We start from the raw sequence: 18,455 nt of genomic DNA on the forward strand, positions 1-18,455 counted from the left end.
TTTCTCTAAAAGCAGTAGTTCCACCATTTGTAAATTTATAAAATAAACTGGTGTTAATTGTAGTTAATAAACTGGTTTATTAATTAGGAAACAATCTCTAAAATTGAATTAAACATCATGTACCTCATTTTAAAAGAAATTCAAAGCTTATTAAAAAATAAAAACTTATTTGCTTTGCCCGTATTTCTACAAAATTCAAAAGATTTTAGTACTTTTTTTATACACCAATTTTATTTTAAAATAAAATAAAACATTTTTCATTACTCATTTGATACAATCTTTTTTTTTAAAATATTATACAGGAATAATCAAAATTACTAAATTCGATGTAATTTATTAGTATCAGTCTATCTGCATTAAATTGAGGAAAACAAAATATCTTTTCAGTAAAAGTACAAAAATTTCTAATAAAATGTTATTTTTACATTGTTACATAAGTTGGTGTAGTCATAACACCACAATTATTTTCTTTAGCTGACATTAGAACGTAACCATCATTACCCCAATAATTTGACCATGAATTTTTAACTAACCAATATGTTTGATTATTAATTGTTCCATAACCAACTGCTAAAACAGCATGATCTAATTCATCAACTGTATTACCACATTTCGGCTCATAATATATACCATGTGAATAAAAACTGAAAGTTTTATGTGATGCATCAATTGCAACCGAAATTGGTCCATGATTAATCATTGCAATTTTAAGTGCATCCACATTATTTTGTGTTACATTAACCCAACCAGTTATTGGAGCAACTAATGTTAAATTTTTAATATGGCAATAACCTAAAAATAAATTTCAATATACACATTTAAATATTTCAAACGGCAGAATATTTTTTTAATTTTAAAATACATAATAAAAATAATTTACCATCTTGTCCCAAATAATCCCCATATTCTTCTTCTGTTGGTATACCTCCAACTTTTTCCATCCATTGATATGCACGGAAATCTTCACCACCATCACATCCGTTATTACCGTAACCCCAAGAGCAATCAATTAAAGCTTGTTGTGACAATTTAACTAAATTTCCACCATTTTTCAAAAAATATGCGCCTTCAATAGCTCCAGTTGTTCCAAAGGACCAACATGAACCACATACTGATTGATCTTTAACTGGTGTTACAGCACCATAAAGTCTCCAATCCCATTGATCTGGTAAATTTGATCTTCTTGGTTCAACCTCATATGGGAATGGTTTTCCACCATTATAAACTCCAGAACTTTTATATCCACGTATGGCACGTAATTCTTCTTCAGTACGATCAGCCAAATGATTAACAGCCAATGAGAATCCCAATTGTTGACGATTTTTAGAATGAATTAAACGTAAATTTTGTCTAAAGATATCTTTTCGATAATCTTTTTCAGTATCTCCAATATAAATTTTACCATGTTTACCAACAAATCTATTAAATTCATTATCTAAATGTTCATTTGAAACTGGATGAATAAATTCTTGCATTGGATTAAATGTAGCATAATGACCTTTTCCAGGACCAGGGAATGAAACGCATTTTAATTCTAAAAAAACAAAGTTTTAAAATTATAAGAACTAAAATTTATGGAGAAATTTAGATTTTATACACAAGGTTTACTTACTTTCATCAATTTCGAATACTTCATTTGGAATATCTTCATGTGAATAATCATTGTATTCTAAATAATAATGATCATAATGTGATCCCAATAAAGTATTGTAACCTTTCATTTCATAACGAACTGGAATTGGTTGTCTTGAACCAGGATATTTTGGTGATTTTCTATATTTTACCCATAATGAATAAATATTTTTCTTTTGTCCAAATGTTTGTTCCAAACCAAATTTATCACAAGGTACTCCATTACATTGTTCAGTTCCCAATAATTTAAAATCTTTAGCATCTGGTAATATTGCTTGTATATCAACTTTATTCTCAGATGTACCATTCACTTGAAGACATGTTTCCTTATTAAGTTCAGAATCTGTACTAACTGGAGCTAATTTTAATGAAGTTCCATATGCTTCGAAATGAGCCAATTGGTAAGTTTTTACCATTCCACCATAATAATCGATTCTAGAACGACGACTATGACTATCATACCAAGCATAAAAAGGTTCTTCAATTTCAGCATATGGAATATATAAAGTTCCACTAACTGTATAAATTGGATCCCATTTTGGTGGTTTTGTTGCCAATGCTGCAAGATAGGATAAGATGGAAAAAAATTAGTTTATAGTGTTGAATGTAATAAAAATTAAATTATGTACAATATAAATTTTAAAATTTAAATATTTTGAAAAGTTTTCGGTATTTAAGTAGTGAAGTATGCAAGTTCATATTTAGAAATATCGTGCCTGTTTATTCTAACAATTAGAAAACATAGTCGATCGCAAAATATATTAATTTTGGAATTCTCTCTAAAATTCTAGATTTTAAAATAAAATTCGTATTTTTTGATTCTAATTAAATTTTTTTAACTTTAAACAAAAAATCTATTGGTCATGTAAAATATGAAATGTTTATTGCCTTGTAAATTCATGATTTTTCTAAAAATAAACAAAGCCTCATGAATAAATTCGTTTTGATTTTTATTAATCTCTTATTTCCCATATGTACAAACATTAGAAACACGCATATAAAAAATATTCAATCGTTGTTCTACTTAAAAATTTTTGTTTCGGAATTTTTTGACCTGAAGGACGTCAATATTAATTACTTATTTATTTTAAAATATTCGTGTATACCGTTATACATATACAACAGTTATAAAGTATTTTTTTATTTGAGTAAATAAAATTAATTAGAGCTACCAAACGTACTTATACAAAAAAAATTTAATATGCCTGGAATTTTCGACAACATGAATTAAAAAGCTGTACATTCATGCGCACACATATTTGAGCAGAATATTTACCTAGTTTTATACATGTTTGTATAGAAATATTGCACTTTTTTAATTAAGAATAAATTCAATAATTTTTTTAAATTAAAACAAGTTTTTCTTTCATTTAAGAAAATTAACGAACGATTTCCGTATAACAAAAAACTTTTTATATACAATATAACAGTATTGAAATTATATTATTTTTAACATTATTACCCAAGGATTACGAAGTTGTAAAAACAATCTAATGAGAAATTACAAAGAAATTAAAATTGACTGATAACCTGATGAAGAGCAATGAATTCGCTACTGAAGCAAAAATATAAAATTTTTATTTTTTTTTGCCATTTCTTTTCATTATTATATTTTATTACATATTTGTAAAAAAAATATAAATTAAGCTACATAAATACTTACAAAATCATATACAAAATGTATATATGTATACTTTTAAATTCTAGATTTATATAGGAAGAAAAAATAATAAACAAACAAAATGACTGATTTAAGTTTTTAATCAAGATGTGAATTTGAACTATAACCCAACTGAGCTATACTGTATTGATAGAGATATACTCGGTCATAATAAGAACTAAAATGATCAGAATGTTTTTTTTTTTTTGTGTTATTTTCAATTTTTTACATTGTGGTATACATACATGTATAGTGTGACCAGATTGTTACAATTCTATAAATATAGTATGATAATACTGTTATATACGCCAATAAATATACAATAACGAAAGATTTTCGTATATTTTATTAATTAAATTGCAAAAATTTAATTAAATCTAAAAAAAAAAAATGTGAATAGTGTCAAATCTTGTGATTGAATTGAAAATAAGGTAGACAATTAAATAATTTTACAAAGATTAAAAATTTTATTTAATATTCAGATAGGTACGTAAATAAATGCAATAGTAGCAACAAAAATATCTATTCTTTATCTAAAGGATCTATAATTTATTTCCAATTTAAATGGAACGAACTGAAAGAATTCTTAAAAAATATGATTATTATTGTATTCTTGATTGCTTTGATATCAGTTAGCAGATATTTAACTACTATATACAAGTAATTTCGAAAATTAATATGAAAAGAAATTGTATGATTCACAATATTCTTTGAAATAAAATATCTGTGTATGATAAATTTGCATTCGTAAATGATTTTTACATGCCCCAATTTTTTTTTTTAATTACAATTAATTACATATGGTATATTGGTAAATATTAGTCATTATCTTAACATGACTAATCAAATAATAACTAAATTGAAAAATGTGTAACGTTAAATTAAATGCTTCGTTTGGGATTTTGATATTGTACGGCACAACGCCATATCATTTGGAGTTCTGAGAGAGACGAGATTAGAGTTCTTATGTTCATTCATTATAGTATTTCAATAAAATCCAACTAACATCCAACTGTAGCTTCACATTTATATTGTGAATTATTGTAATATTAATTAAATTATTCTGCTTTTATTAATATTACATTGCTCATTTTCTTTTTTTTTTTATAATTCGTGATTATTTTATTATATACGTACAAACAAACTTATAAAGTTTTAATGGAAAAAAACCCATTTGTTTGTCCTTCATAATTTATAACAACTGGTTACACATAATATATAATTTACAGTACTTAATTGAACTGTATATGTTGCATATGATTATGTATGTATGTATGAATGTATACATATGTATATATAGCTACCATATAGCATGTATATATTATTTTCAGTAAAACCGCAAATTAAAAAAGTGTTTTGAGTAATAAAACAAAAATGTTAGTAAAATTATAAACTCAATAAATTAAAAATTTATTTTGAATTCTTTAAATACAATTTATATTTATACTCGAATTTCGAATATTCAAATCAATTTATTGTAGAAATAATTTTGAGGCAATGATAAGATCGCGAGCACGGAATAAAAATAATTCATCGCATAATTGAATTGAATTATTTTCTTTTGAATTTTTTTGTTTTTTAATATTTTAACTACAAAAACCAGACGAATTCAAAAACAAAATTATTTAATAAACGTTATTGGTATTAAAAATAAATTTAATTGCTTTAATTTTTTTAATTCATTTTTTTCCAATATTAAAATTTATGTATGTATGAATTTATGGGCAATACGAAATTATATAGGCTTATTATCATGTTAAAATCATTGAAATATAAATTTAATTGCGTATTAATAACAAAAACTCTTAATAATTTTGTAATTTTTTAATGCCAGACCCGACTTTTTAAATAAATTCTAAAGAAATTATGAAGACTGTACATTGCATTCAAAATTTTTATTATTATTTTTTTATTAAATATCTTGAATAGAACCTTGACTAACACCTGCTAATAAAATTTTATTTTTTCTTATTTTTTTTTTTCTACAGAAAGGATAATATTTTAATGTGATTCTTACCTGTAGTTATTGCAGCTAATAGTATAAAACTGTAAACAAAGAATGTATTCATCTTCAAAGAAATGTTCAATTTATAAAATAATTCCAAACATTTAAAGAAAAGCAGGCTTTCTTCTTTATATAACAGCTATATAGGCTCCTCTAATTAGTAATTTTGATCACAATAAAAGAAAAAAGAAAAAACACTTTAAAATAAACACTTATTTGCCGATCTTATAAATACAACAGTTTAACTCGCACAAAATACTCTAGTTAACTAAATTGTTTTCTAAAATGTTATTTGGTTTTATTTGTTTTTTTTTTATTATTCTATAAATGGTCTAATTCTCGACAATTTGTTTGATTGAATTGGCCACAATTTGTTGCGTTTGATTTTGATTTATTGTATTTTAAGTCTCTCTTTTCTTTTCTCTTTTACTCATCATAATTCACAAATTAATAAAGTATGTACTCATTAAAACGACACTGGTTTATAACTTTAGACATACAGAGAGATTGAGTAAAAATAATAGGCTGTGAAATTCAATGATTTAATTCATGGTTTTAAAAAATATGGAGTGCTTGCTCAATTTGAAAATGGATGTTTTAGTTTTTGAATGTTACCTAAGTCCATTTCCTAAGTCTTTTATTTCCCAAGAAATGATAATTGATAACGTCAATTATAGTTGGAATTGGAATTTATGCTGTTGGATTTGTATTTTTCACTTGTACACTTCAATTATATCTTCCAGTTATTGTGTGTGCTTAATGATTACCTTCTTTGTAGCTTAATCATGATCAACTTCATAATTCGAAATAAAAAATGCAAAATTATTACCCTCATCGCGAAAATACAAAATTATTACCTAACCTTAACCGACCCACAAATGTAAAAAATATAGGTATAATAATAAAATTAATATTATATCGAATAATAGAAAAATTACTATTTTATTTTCCATATTGTAAAAAATAAAAAGCATTATTGGTGTTAAAATGTAACATATATACTATCAATCTAAGCCAATAATCTATTTAAAGATGAATCTTCATAAGGTTCAGTAGGTAACCTTGCTGGGTTCTAAAATAAAATTATAATATTAAAAAAATTTATATTTTATTCAAAATAGGTTCTTACTAATTTTCTAGATCTTTTAACAAGAATATCAAAAGCAAAATGATTTAATTTAATGCCAGTTGGTAAAGCTACTCCTTGAAATCTATATATTCCACGATTTTCACCATCATCACCAATTTGATGAGCACTAGAAATTGTACATTTTCCTAGAAAGCCTGTTGAACCTACCATTGGACCTTTAGATATATCAATATGATTTCCCACTCTATACAAAGTAATTTTGCCATTATTGTTAGATGCTATATTAGGTAAATGCTCTTTTTTAAATCTATTATCATTAAATATTTCCAGGGCTAATTCAAGATTAACATCTAAACGTTCTATTTTAACATCTCGTAGTGCTAATTTAACCATTTCAGTAGAAAAAGCACGCATTTCTTTTTCATTTGGTTGCCAACCTTTAACTGAAAGTACCACATCATGTACGAAGCTTCCGGATTTCACTGAAACAATTTTAATTATAGCAAAAAAAATATGTTTTTTTTTTTGGTTTTTATATACCGTTTGGACTAGGAAAACTATGTAATTCAAGCCCTGCTTCATCTTTAAAGGCATTGTTTAAAGCACTGCCTAACATAAAAGAACAAGTTCTCCAGAAAACTCTGAAATTACAAGAATAGTCTTTCATAATTATAATTTGACAATAATTACACAAATGTTAAGATCATACCTATTTACAGCATGTGGTTCTGCTATAGTAAAATTAAGCAATTGTAATGTGCAAGAATCTTCAAGAGGTCTGTGCATATCCCAAATAAGATTGCCATCAAGTAATGCTAAAGCGGATCGTTTACAATGTCCTTCGCTTAAATGTTGTGCACAGTTGTAAGGTGTTGAAATACCTTTATTCATAACTAATGTTACATCTTCTGGGAGTCCCAAATATCTTATTTCAATTTTTTCGATTCTGCCAACACTTTGTTTTTGTCTTTTCTTTTCCATAGAAAACAATTCATTTCTTTTCTGTATTATCTCAGCTTTGGTGGCATAACCTAAATAATCATATTATTTATCAATATATTATTCCACCTTCTTTTTATCACTAATTTTATAACTTACGATGTTTTTGAAAAGCCCTGATGGTTGACGCAGACAAAGGTTGAATAAAGGTAATTCTTCTAATAGCCTGCATATTTCTTGCACTATACTAGGTTTTTTCTTTTATGTTAAAAATTTCCAGAAGTTAAAAACAATAATATTAAAACTCATTAGACTATTAATTCTTTACCGCATTACCCACACGATTTTCTTCTTAATTTACAAAAACATTGAACAGCTGATTTAATCTCTTGCTGTCATTTCTTAAAAAAATATTGGTGAATATATTACGAATTGTCAAACTTCTAAGAAATTTCCTTGCAATTTCTTAATTTTTCAATTCACAATTTCATATTAAATGCCAAAACAACTCCGAAAAGACACGACCCATCATAATCGAAAAAATACTTAATCCAATATTCAACAACCGAAAAACACGAAACTAACTGGTCAGATAATCGCGCAGTAGTGTTCAGCTTTGGTTCATTAGTATTCGTGTCCAGTTTGAAAATGTGAATGAAACGTAAATAATGACAAGAGCGCAAAAACTAACTCAATTTAATAACACAAATAAGTACATATAAAAAATTATACCGTCAACATTTGCCATCTGATGACAAGAAAGAATTTATTTTTCTAATGTTTCGAAAAATGTGGCATCACTTTTGGGTTTTCCGGGTAGTATTTTGTATTAATAATTTTTCTATGGTGAATTATAAACTTCAAAATAGGAGAAAAAAAAATTGTCTTTGAAAAATTCACCACAACAATTTTGACATTTCATTATTGTTTGAAAATTCGGCAATTCATCCAAGAAGTTTGCTGACAATTTTATTTTTTTGTAACTTTTCGCTAAAAAGAAGGAAATAAATATAAAAAATGATGACCGATTTAGCAAGGGACATTCCTAAACCAGGTTTCAGTTTTGAAAACTGTAAAAGGTAAAAATTTACTCAATTGTTCCACTTGTACATGCAAGTAACCTAAAATCTAATTGATGCCAAGTAAAAAAAGTTTCCTGCTCGACAATAATTAATTCTTTAATTTTTTTCAGAAATGAAATGCTTTTAAAGGAGGGATTCCAACCTCCAAAAGCTGTTAAAACTGGTACTACAATTGCTGGAATAGTTTTTAAAGATGGTGTTATTCTGGGGGCCGATACAAGATCTACTTGTGGAGCAATTGTATCGGAGAAGAACTGCAAAAAAATACATTATTTAGCAAAAAATATGTATTGTTGCGGAGCTGGAACAGCTGCAGATACTGAAATGACTACTGAAAATATTTCATCTCAACTAGAATTACATCGTTTGAATACTGGTCGGCAAGTGCCAGTTGTGGCAGCTAATACATTACTAAAACAACTTTTATTCCGGTATCAAGGACACGTAAGTGCTGCCTTAGTTTTAGGCGGTGTAGATAAAACAGGTTCGTACATCTATTGTATTCATCCACATGGCTCAACTGATAAGGTGCCGTATTCAACAATGGGTTCGGGTAGTTTAGCTGCCATGGCAGTTTTTGAGGCACGCTGGAAACCAGATTTAGATGAAGAAGAAGGAAAGAAATTAGTACGTGATGCTATTGCTGCTGGTGTTTTTAATGATTTGGGTTCTGGATCTAATGTTGATTTATGTATTATTCGTAAGGATAATACAACATCTTATTTAAGAAACTATGAAATTGCAAATAAAAAGGGTGAAAGAAAGGTATTCACATTTTGAAATTAATTAATTTGAAACTTGTCGTTATAAATAATTTTATTTTTCAGTTGAATTATGATTTTAAAGTAGGAACAACTGATGTTTTGGAGACTTTAGTTCAAAAATTCGAGGTTACAGAAGAAACAATCCCAGTTGCTATGGAAGTTGCTTAAATTTACTTTTTAAACATAATTGTAATTGGTAATTTTTCTATGTTTTAAAAATAAAATATTCAAGAAAACTTAATTTGAAATTTTTAAAACCTGATTATCTAAATTTTATTTTCCATATCATTTGCATGTAACAAATTTAAAGTGAACTAATGAAATTTGACTATTTTTTGAATTACCCTGGATAAAAAAATGAATTTATTTGTTAGGATACGAAGTTTTATTTTCATTGGTATTCTACACTCCATTTTAAATTTTAAATAATGAGCAATTATAAATGCAACGAGACAAGTTAGGAATAATTGGTGAGGATGAACGTGCTCAAGATTTTCGAACAGAAATTCCATATATATTACAATTTTTCACTATTTTCGCAATTGCGTACTGTAAAACGAGTAATATTAAAATTCTGCAATGTTATTAGTTATCTCTATTATGGCTGTCGGGCATAACTATATTAGCCTAACACTTTAATAACTCTCAAAACCTGTGGTAAGGAAAACCGATGTTACATATGTCGTGACAAACTAAAATCTACCCCCTTGTATGATACATAGGCCGGATATTAAAAAGTTTTAAATTAACAAAAACTCATTGGGTTCTGGATGTTGGTTAAATAGAAATCCCACTGTATATTCAAATATACTTATAACTATGAATTTATTACATCAAATAGATGCCAAATAAAAATTATTTTCAATTTAATTCTTTATTATCAAAATTTTATAACAAAAATATTCTTAAAATTAAAATATTTTTTAATATCATATTCGTAAAACCTTTGGTTTAATAATATTATTTATGCAAAACTTTTGTTTTAGTTTTTGCTTAACATTAAAGACTTAATTAACTTAAGAAAGATAATCGAGAAGAAAAACTAAACTTAAAACTTACGCCTACATCTTTTAGGTTGCAAACAGATATCACATGAATTTTCTTTTTTAATTCCTACTTAATTATATAAATTAAATTTACTGACTTTCTTTTATAATGAATTTGAAATAAACTAATTATGTATTTTCATTCGCATATGTACAAGTAAATAAAAAAAATCATAATAAAATAAAAAAACAAATGATCTTAAATCTAATGGTGGCACCATGAATTCACGATAATGGTAAATTTTATGCAAATCTGTAACTAAATATTTTATTGTTTATTAAAATGACAAATGATTAATTTTAATGTATTATATTTTATATGAGTTTAAATTAAAAATGGTTATTATATTGATTTAATTAATAATAGAACCACAGAACATTCTAAACCACAATTACAATTCTTAATTTTGATAAATTTTGAATATTTGTTTAAAATCCTTACGAAATTGTTCAGTGACTAAACAAAACAACGTCTAACTTTTACTTGTGAATTGAATTTCGAAAAATGCTCTTGTAAATAAACCTAATAAAATTTTGTCTCATGTTTGATAGAGTCTTCAGAATGTGGTAAGAGATCAGTTTACGATTCTTCTCTGTATTAAAATAATAATTTCGATTTAAATAAAATCTTTGCTCTGCGGTTAAAAATTTTCTGACTTCAAAAAAAAAATTATTTTAAATGCATTTTAAAATCTAGAATTTTTTTAACATATGTAAAATGAACAGTCCTATACATTAAATTTTAAAAATATACTTATATATAACATAAAAAATTTCTAAATAAAATTGTAACCAAACTATAAATTGTTAACGATATTAAATTAAAATCTCCATATTTATAACTTATAGCAAAATTTTCTAAATCAGGATCAACTAAATTTGCAACAGTTAAAGAACTTAAAATTAAATTACTTGTTATACTATGACTTTGTGTATTAATAAGGCTTGCAATTTTTTCAGCTTCAATTGAACAAGCTTCTATTTGTATATGATTTGGTAATTCTTCACGACTTATAACAGCTATAAAAAGATCAGTTTCCATTGTTAAAAATCCAACTAATTGACATTCAGTTATTTTAATTAAACTATCTAAAGATTTTAATATATTTTGTAAAGTTAAAATTTCTATATTTTTCATTTTTAAGGCATATAAAGCTCGATCAATTTGTTTTTTTGAAAATATTATTCTTAAGGCACCAGCACAAATAGGGCAACAGGCACCTGGTGGATATATCGGTTTACAATATTCTGATGGTAATTTTGAACATTTAACTTGATGACATCTTGGACCCATATTTGAACTAAGTAAACCAACTTCTATACATGGTCCAATATAATCGACTAAAGAATAATCAGACCAAGCTTCACATTCTGATTGATATGTAATACCGTTTATACCACATACTGGTCCATCTCTATGACAATTTTTAATGCAATTTCCGAAATGAGAAAAATTTTTCCCACTTTGTAAAAGTTTACATGCTGATGGATATGTAATACCATTAATGTCGCAAGCTGGTGTACTTACAGTATTGCATTTTCCTGTTATGTTAACTGTAGTACAAAATATTTTTTAATACATATAAAATTTTAATACGAAAATTCTTACCACATGTATATTGCAAACAAGGTCTATGCATTGGTGACAAGCATACATTTCGATCGGGTAAACATTGAGTACCTGTTGGACAAGTATATTTCCCAGATTCACAAGGATTCTTTGAGCTGCATGGACCGAATTCTAAGTCAATATCGTGCAATCCTGAACATTTAGCTATACAGGCAGAATTATATGTTTTACCATTTTTACCACATACTGGTACATAATGTGGTGGACATTTACATGGTAGACTTGTGAAACTGTTATCTGAAATGCCTATAATGACTTTAATTTATGTTGAAAAGTAAAAAAGAAATATTTGTAGTAGGTACCTGGTAGTCTGCATTGTCTTTTAGTACATGTAATTTCACCCGCAAAACAACTACACAAATTACATTCTAAATAGAACCAATTTGCATGTTGAATTGATCTACCACCAGTATTACATTTATCATAATTGATACATGGTAAAGGTTGACAGTTATCAATTTTACCATCTTGACCACATCTACAAATTTTTAAGCAACCTTTTGGTTGTCCAGCACTTGGAATTCGGACATAAGCTCCAAGCGGTACCTTATATAAAGAGAATTCACCTAAAGAACAACCAGGAATACACGAGTAGCCTATAGTTCCATTTCTAAAAGGTACACAAACTTCACTAGAATTACATATATTTCCTTTACATGGAGAAGTTAAGCGATGATGGCCACCAGTTTCTGTTGGTATATCACTTGGTTCTAAGTATGGTTTTAATGAAACGCAATCTACTTCTTCGAATTCCGATGACAGTTTCGAACATATCGAACTAGCTGAAACTTTCGATGAAACTGCAGTCCAATCTAAGCAATCACTTAATAAATTATAACAGTCTTCTCTACATATCTGATTTAAATGTTTTCCTCTTGTACAAGGCTTTATTTCAAAAGTGCATGCAATAGCACGCCATATATTAGGTGAACATTTTGTAATATTTTTTATTGGTAAATTCATTCCAGGTAATGAAACGAAACCTTTTCGTTTCCAAAGTAATAATTCTTTTTGTGCTGCAGTATCAGCATGTGTATGACAACTTCGAAATAATTCAGTTGGTCTATTATTAAAATTTGAACAGAAATTAAGTCCATCACAACCAAGTTCACATGGTTCATCAACTTCATTTATACATTGCCTTAAATCAATTTCATGAGTCTGCATTAAACAATCATTTGTAAATTCAGTTAATGTTGATGTCCAATCATTTGAATAAGTTTGAATACATAATCTTTGGCATTTAGTCGATGATGCTATATGACAACAATGTAATTTTGCTGAATCCATTCCCAACTGAATTTAAAAAGAAAATTGAAAAAGAAATATATTTTTTAAATAATTTTATTAGAATAGTTAAAAATGTGAGAAATATTGTTAATTTCAGTAGGCACTACTCAAGCTATTGAGTTTTTACAGAACGATTTCAAGTTACCTGATTAATTTGTGATACTTCATTTGGTAATGCTTGGGTCATTACAGTTTTACCATCCGATAGAAAACATTGCCATATCGGATTACGTAAATTAACTTCACCACAACCACCAATAACAAGTTGATCAATAATTTCTTGTATTGAACGTAAATTTAATAAAGCTTCAGTACATGTTTCTCGGCATTGAGAATTTGTTGATACTTCACAACAAGGATTATCTAAAATTTGTGAATTCAGAAAACCATTTTTTAAAAATCTCAAATTTAATTTTAAAGAACACATTTTAGTTGATTTTATCAAAATAAAAATAAATGTTTAATTTTTATCATATTGACACACAAATATTCTTACATTTTTTTGAATTTTTTATTGGCGTTAATGTTGTAAAATTCTTAACACATCGAAGAACCCGTGGATTATTTTCACCACATACTTTTTCCATATATTTCCGGTTTTCTTTAGATGGCGTCAATGTTTGATGTTCAAAAATTTTGCGGCAAGCCTTTTATTAAAAAAAAAAATATAAAATAAGAAAATTAAAAAAAATATAGAAAACAAAAAAAAATACTTTATGAACGAAAATATTTTTACATTTAGTTTTGTTCTTTTTTGAAAATTTGAATGGTATTTTAATTGCTAGAAAAACAAATCTTTGAAAGCACAACAACACTGTGGATTGTAGAACGAATATGGGGTTGAGTATATTATGGTATATACCTGCATATATACATAATTATGTATATATGTATAAATGTGATATTAATGATTTCAAATTGACAAATTACACGTTCACTTTTCCATCATTATAAGTGGCAGTTAAAGGCGACGTGTGCATCTCTTCTCTTCTACATAAAAAAGTAAATATTCCGCTTTATAATTTGTAATAAAATGAAATTGAATTTCGAAAAAATAAAAAAAACCCAATCATAAAACACGAATAAAATAGTTTTTAATAAAAATTCACTTTGTTTTTGTTTTTTAGAGTTGAAAAGAAAACATTTAATTATAAAAAGGATTCAATTTTCATCTGTTGTGATCTAATTATGGCATTCAACGAATAAACTGTTATAAACATATATAGATAGTATAGATAGTATACATATAGATAGTGAGGGATCGTATGTAAATTTGAGATGCAGTTGATCAATGCAGCCGACAGAATATAAAATAACAGGTTTACATTTTGTTTCAACAATTGAAGCTGATTTCGGAATTTCAATAATGAAAATATTGCATACGCTTAGGCGAACGCTTTTGATTTACTAACTGATTTCATTCAAGCCCAACGGTATAATTCTGGATAAAATCACTATTACTGTTACGTATATTATTTATCCCTTTATAAAGTAGGTTAAAGCTATGGTGACATTTTGAAAATGTTTGGAGCAAATACCTCGTAAATAAAGAAAATAGGAAGTAAAATTGAATATATTTAGTTTAATAAACTATTTGAGAGCCGTGTAGTAGGAGAAATCGCTCTAATAATTAAAAAAAAACCTGTTTAAAAGGGGGTTAATATGAAGGGCCAATTTAACTCAAAATTTCTTTCTGTCTTTGCGTAGTTTCAATCTGTCTGTAGTAAATTTTGATGAAAATCTTAATACGTACTCTATTAAATAAATTTTTATAAAAATGTATTTACCTGCAAACAATCGGAGGTTCTTGCATTTCCACAACATTTATCACCCATTTCCTGTCTTTCAAAACATGTAAACATATATTGTTCATCACTTCGGCGGCATGCCGGAGTTAAATCATCTACATTTGATGATGTTGCACATGTATTTTGACATTTTATTGTTTGTGCTAATGTACAACATTTTCTACCATACCATTGTGATCCACGGGATACAGCTAGAATAAAGTAAATATATTCATATATATATATTGAGTGTATAAAATAAAACAAAAATTTATTTAAAATATATAGCATATATATATATAGAGAATTTCAAAACAAGCACCACAATTGTTCATAAGCAAACTCTTATTCAATATTGAAATTTAATTTTGAATATTTTAATAATCACATTATTATTTATGACTCAAATGATTATTAAAATAGAATTTTAGAGATTCCGTTTTAAAAAGACCGACACACATGATTTAGTACAATTTTGTGTAAGTACTTTAAAATGGATCTTATTTCAAGAATGAACCGTAAAAATGAAAGAGTGAGTAGATTTTTAAGGAAGGGTAGGGAATAAGATTCTGATTGAACTATAGGTACATAATATAAAATTCAATTTGTTTGAGTTATTCAGAATTAAATTGTAAAATCATTGTACATACTCTTATTATGTCATTTACCAATCAGAATTTTAAAGAATTTTTAGACTTAGACTAAGACGATAAACGCATTTTAACCAAAAATAATGTATTTTTTATAGGTTTTTATCGCTTTCGGTTGAATATTATTGTTGTACGGCGCACTAATTGTCAAAACGTAGATTACTGTTACATTGAGAAATCTTTCATTTTACTGTCACAATGAAATATAATATTGCTTGCCTTAGGCTTCTGTTTTTTCCTAAGACAACAACTAAATGTAATTAAATGTGATTTAGAGTTTAATTTCTAAAAACAGTCTGAATACTAAGTTGTACATCTTAATCGCATTAATATTGGAATATTTACCCTTGTGTATGTACATATATGCAAATGCGAAATAATTTTAGTTACGCATTGTTTCGTAAAATTAATTATTCCTTATATTGAATATAAATCAAAAATTTTAGATATATTCATGCATTCTTTCAATTTCATTGCTATTGATTATCGTTTGATTTGATATCTACAATGAAAACGATCAACAATGCGTTTTACAATTTGCATTTTTAAGTATATTGTTTATAACATATTTGAATGCATAAAATGAATTTTCTCAAGAAAAAAGAAAAAGAACCTCTGAAAGCCTCACACAACGTTCTTTGACATTTTTTGTTGTTTAACTATATTTACAAAGTCAAAACTTTGATAATTGTGCATATTGAATTTTAATGAAGCTCAATACAATACGTAAATAATATTGTAAATGAATATTTTATATTATTATTTATTGAGTGTAAATTAAAGTGAAATTATTATTTTTATCTTGAAATTTTAAAAATGGTAAGTTTTTCTTTACTTTCTTGCATATTTTTCTATTGGATTTTTAAAGACTTAATCATATCGCCCTATCAACTTTTATGAATATTTATTATACTTATTTCAGTATATTGTTTGCATATAATTTCACCTAAAATAGAAATAATTCATAGAAATTTTATTTACACTCTTACATTAATGAAATACCAATCATTTTTATTTTTATTAATAAAAATTTAATGAACTCACAAATCAAATAATGAAGTTGGAGTTGAATATTAAAATCTAATACCTATTAAATTTAAATTATCAAAAAATTAATTTATGTAAGAACTATAATACCACATAGCACATACGTAAATACAACATATTAAACATACCATGTGCAACATTTAAGTATTTTCTTAACACAATAATTTTAAAGCGTAAAAGAGAAACGCGATTATACGACAAACAAATGAAAAATATGATAAAGAAAATACATAATATGCTCATTTTAAATAATCCGCTCTTTTCATAGGACTGGAAAAATGTAATTCTTTTCGTGAGGCTGAAAGCATTGCGGTAATACCCAAACAATCGGAACAACCACTCTAGAAGTCAATCTGTCTGCTTTTTTATTGCCTTCGACGTTTCGGTTTTCTGGCATTAGCATTAACGTTAAAGTGATGTATTTAGCGAGGGTCTAAACCCCCTCACTCACTTACAATCTTAAATAATGTAGATCCTGCGTGTCTTAATGTTGCTTCAGACACATTCCTGGATTATATATATGTATATTGTAACAGTTAAACGAAGGCAAACTTACTATACAATCAAACGAAAACAAGCTTGCATATAAAGTTGTAAAAAAACGCAAGCAAGGTATAACAATCAAACGCAATGATTATTTCAAATACATAATTTGTGATTGGTTATTACTCTCTTAATGAGAAAAAGCACTTGCTGCTGCCGACCTGTTTTAAAACAAAAAGATAACAAAACATGAAAATAGATAAAGAAAACTAAGGGTACACGAAAATTATCATGTACATAAATGAAAATGTTTTATTGTCATTTACGAACTGTCATAGTTTTCCCAGTTATACCATGAAGAAAACCGAAACGTCGAATACAGTTAAAACGAAACCCTAATTTGAAATATAGTTAACCTGGGGAATATTGCAATAGAATTACTGACAAACAAATGGGTGATCTTTTACTCTACCATAAAAAAATAATTTATCTTCTTAACTAAATCTTCAAAAATATTTCTATCGCTTAAATACGAACACAAGAATAAAACTAATGAGTAAATGTGCTTTGAACTATAGTAATAAGTAACAAAAAAAATTAGCCCAATAAAATATTTTACTTGATTAAAAATCATAAAATATTTTTTGACTCTATCTAGATTGTTCACACAATAAAAACAATTAAGCAAACAAATTATAACAAGAAACAACATTCAGCGCGATCATCCAATAGCGTAAAAATTATTCTCGGTATTTTTTTTTCCCCCATTATAAGTGTCGGCATATTTTCTTTGATCTTTGTGCCAATTTTTATTTATTTTCATATTTTTTTTTTTATTATTCTTTTCTTTTTAATATTTTTAATAAATTTAAATTTATTTTAAATCATTTTTTTTTTGTTTACTATACTTACGTTATACATTATTTATTAAGAAGCGCGTTTTGAATTTAATAGAGAAATTTTTGTTTTTCCTTTTTGAAAGGGGACAGCCTTTTTATCGCATCACGTTGCGAAAATATTTTCATAATCAAGATGTACTCAGTAAACAAACATACTTATAATAAATAGCCAATAATTTGAATGTATGAACTATTCAGATTTGTCCCACCCACTTTTATGATAATAAATTATGATAATTAGAATAATTATTATAAGGTGGGTTTTGCAATGATTAATATTGTTTAATAAAAGAAAACATTTCGTTGTTCAGGGACAGTTTCGGACCTGTTATAATTTAATGAATTGACTTTCCTTGTCCTGTTTGAATTATTTTCGAATAATTTTCAAATCAAATATTATTTTCGTTTAATTTTTGAAAAATATTGAAAAGCAAATGAAATAAATATGTAC

General features: G+C 26.5%; 4 protein-coding genes across 4 annotated transcripts in view; 1 reads left to right on the forward strand and 3 right to left on the reverse strand.

Annotated features, from left to right (window-relative positions):
* Positions 1-209: 209 nt before the first annotated feature.
* Positions 210-5,548, reverse strand: LOC129613515 (digestive cysteine proteinase 1). The gene is made up of 4 exons (XM_055527623.1): positions 5,310-5,548; positions 1,613-2,191; positions 881-1,534; positions 210-792 (listed from the first exon to the last, which is right to left on the reverse strand). The coding sequence occupies exons 1-4, from the start codon at positions 5,359-5,361 to the stop codon at positions 422-424; spliced, it is 1,656 nt and encodes a 551-aa protein (XP_055383598.1). The 5' UTR covers positions 5,362-5,548; the 3' UTR covers positions 210-421.
* A 689-nt stretch (positions 5,549-6,237) lies between these two features.
* On the reverse strand, positions 6,238-7,412 carry LOC129613516 (39S ribosomal protein L39, mitochondrial). The gene is made up of 4 exons (XM_055527624.1): positions 7,097-7,412; positions 6,928-7,028; positions 6,427-6,869; positions 6,238-6,369 (listed from the first exon to the last, which is right to left on the reverse strand). The coding sequence occupies exons 1-4, from the start codon at positions 7,366-7,368 to the stop codon at positions 6,307-6,309; spliced, it is 879 nt and encodes a 292-aa protein (XP_055383599.1). The 5' UTR covers positions 7,369-7,412; the 3' UTR covers positions 6,238-6,306.
* An 847-nt stretch (positions 7,413-8,259) lies between these two features.
* On the forward strand, positions 8,260-9,413 carry LOC129613517 (proteasome subunit beta type-7). The gene is made up of 3 exons (XM_055527625.1): positions 8,260-8,405; positions 8,519-9,173; positions 9,236-9,413. The coding sequence occupies exons 1-3, from the start codon at positions 8,344-8,346 to the stop codon at positions 9,338-9,340; spliced, it is 822 nt and encodes a 273-aa protein (XP_055383600.1). The 5' UTR covers positions 8,260-8,343; the 3' UTR covers positions 9,341-9,413.
* Positions 9,414-11,002: 1,589 nt separating this feature from the next.
* Positions 11,003-18,455, reverse strand: part of LOC129613603 (reversion-inducing cysteine-rich protein with Kazal motifs) — a gene marked incomplete at its 3' end in the record, with an annotated part of 66,914 nt that continues 59,461 nt past the window's right edge. Inside the window, exons 6-11 of the mRNA XM_055527734.1 lie at positions 14,926-15,137; positions 13,635-13,785; positions 13,284-13,501; positions 12,151-13,144; positions 11,828-12,094; positions 11,003-11,772 (exon numbers count right to left, since the gene is read on the reverse strand). Of these exons, the coding sequence (XP_055383709.1) occupies positions 11,003-11,772; positions 11,828-12,094; positions 12,151-13,144; positions 13,284-13,501; positions 13,635-13,785; positions 14,926-15,137 (2,612 nt within the window). The remainder of the gene's footprint in view (positions 11,773-11,827; positions 12,095-12,150; positions 13,145-13,283; positions 13,502-13,634; positions 13,786-14,925; positions 15,138-18,455) is intronic.

The sequence above is a fragment of the Condylostylus longicornis genome, unplaced genomic scaffold (genome assembly GCF_029603195.1).
Source record: "Condylostylus longicornis isolate FDR11 unplaced genomic scaffold, ASM2960319v2 ptg000084l, whole genome shotgun sequence".
In the NCBI taxonomy this organism is placed as follows: domain Eukaryota; kingdom Metazoa; phylum Arthropoda; class Insecta; order Diptera; family Dolichopodidae; genus Condylostylus; species Condylostylus longicornis.

Excerpts from the sequence above, each read along its gene's own strand:
- LOC129613516 (XM_055527624.1), bottom strand. The coding sequence starts at position 7,368 with ATGGAAAAGAAAAGACAAAAACAAAGTGTTGGCAGAATCGAAAAAATT. Across the intron at positions 7,029-7,096 it reads GAACCACATGCTGTAAATAG|AGTTTTCTGGAGAACTTGTT; the intron begins GTATGATCTTAA and ends TTGTAATTTCAG. Across the intron at positions 6,870-6,927 it reads TAGTTTTCCTAGTCCAAACG|TGAAATCCGGAAGCTTCGTA; the intron begins GTATATAAAAAC and ends AAATTGTTTCAG.
- LOC129613515 (XM_055527623.1), bottom strand. The coding sequence starts at position 5,361 with ATGAATACATTCTTTGTTTACAGTTTTATACTATTAGCTGCAATAACT. Across the intron at positions 2,192-5,309 it reads ATTAGCTGCAATAACTACAG|CATTGGCAACAAAACCACCA; the intron begins GTAAGAATCACA and ends CCTATCTTGCAG. Across the intron at positions 1,535-1,612 it reads AGTATTCGAAATTGATGAAA|AATTAAAATGCGTTTCATTC; the intron begins GTAAGTAAACCT and ends TTGTTTTTTTAG.
- LOC129613517 (XM_055527625.1), top strand. The coding sequence starts at position 8,344 with ATGATGACCGATTTAGCAAGGGACATTCCTAAACCAGGTTTCAGTTTT. Across the intron at positions 8,406-8,518 it reads AGTTTTGAAAACTGTAAAAG|AAATGAAATGCTTTTAAAGG; the intron begins GTAAAAATTTAC and ends AATTTTTTTCAG. Across the intron at positions 9,174-9,235 it reads ATAAAAAGGGTGAAAGAAAG|TTGAATTATGATTTTAAAGT; the intron begins GTATTCACATTT and ends TTTATTTTTCAG.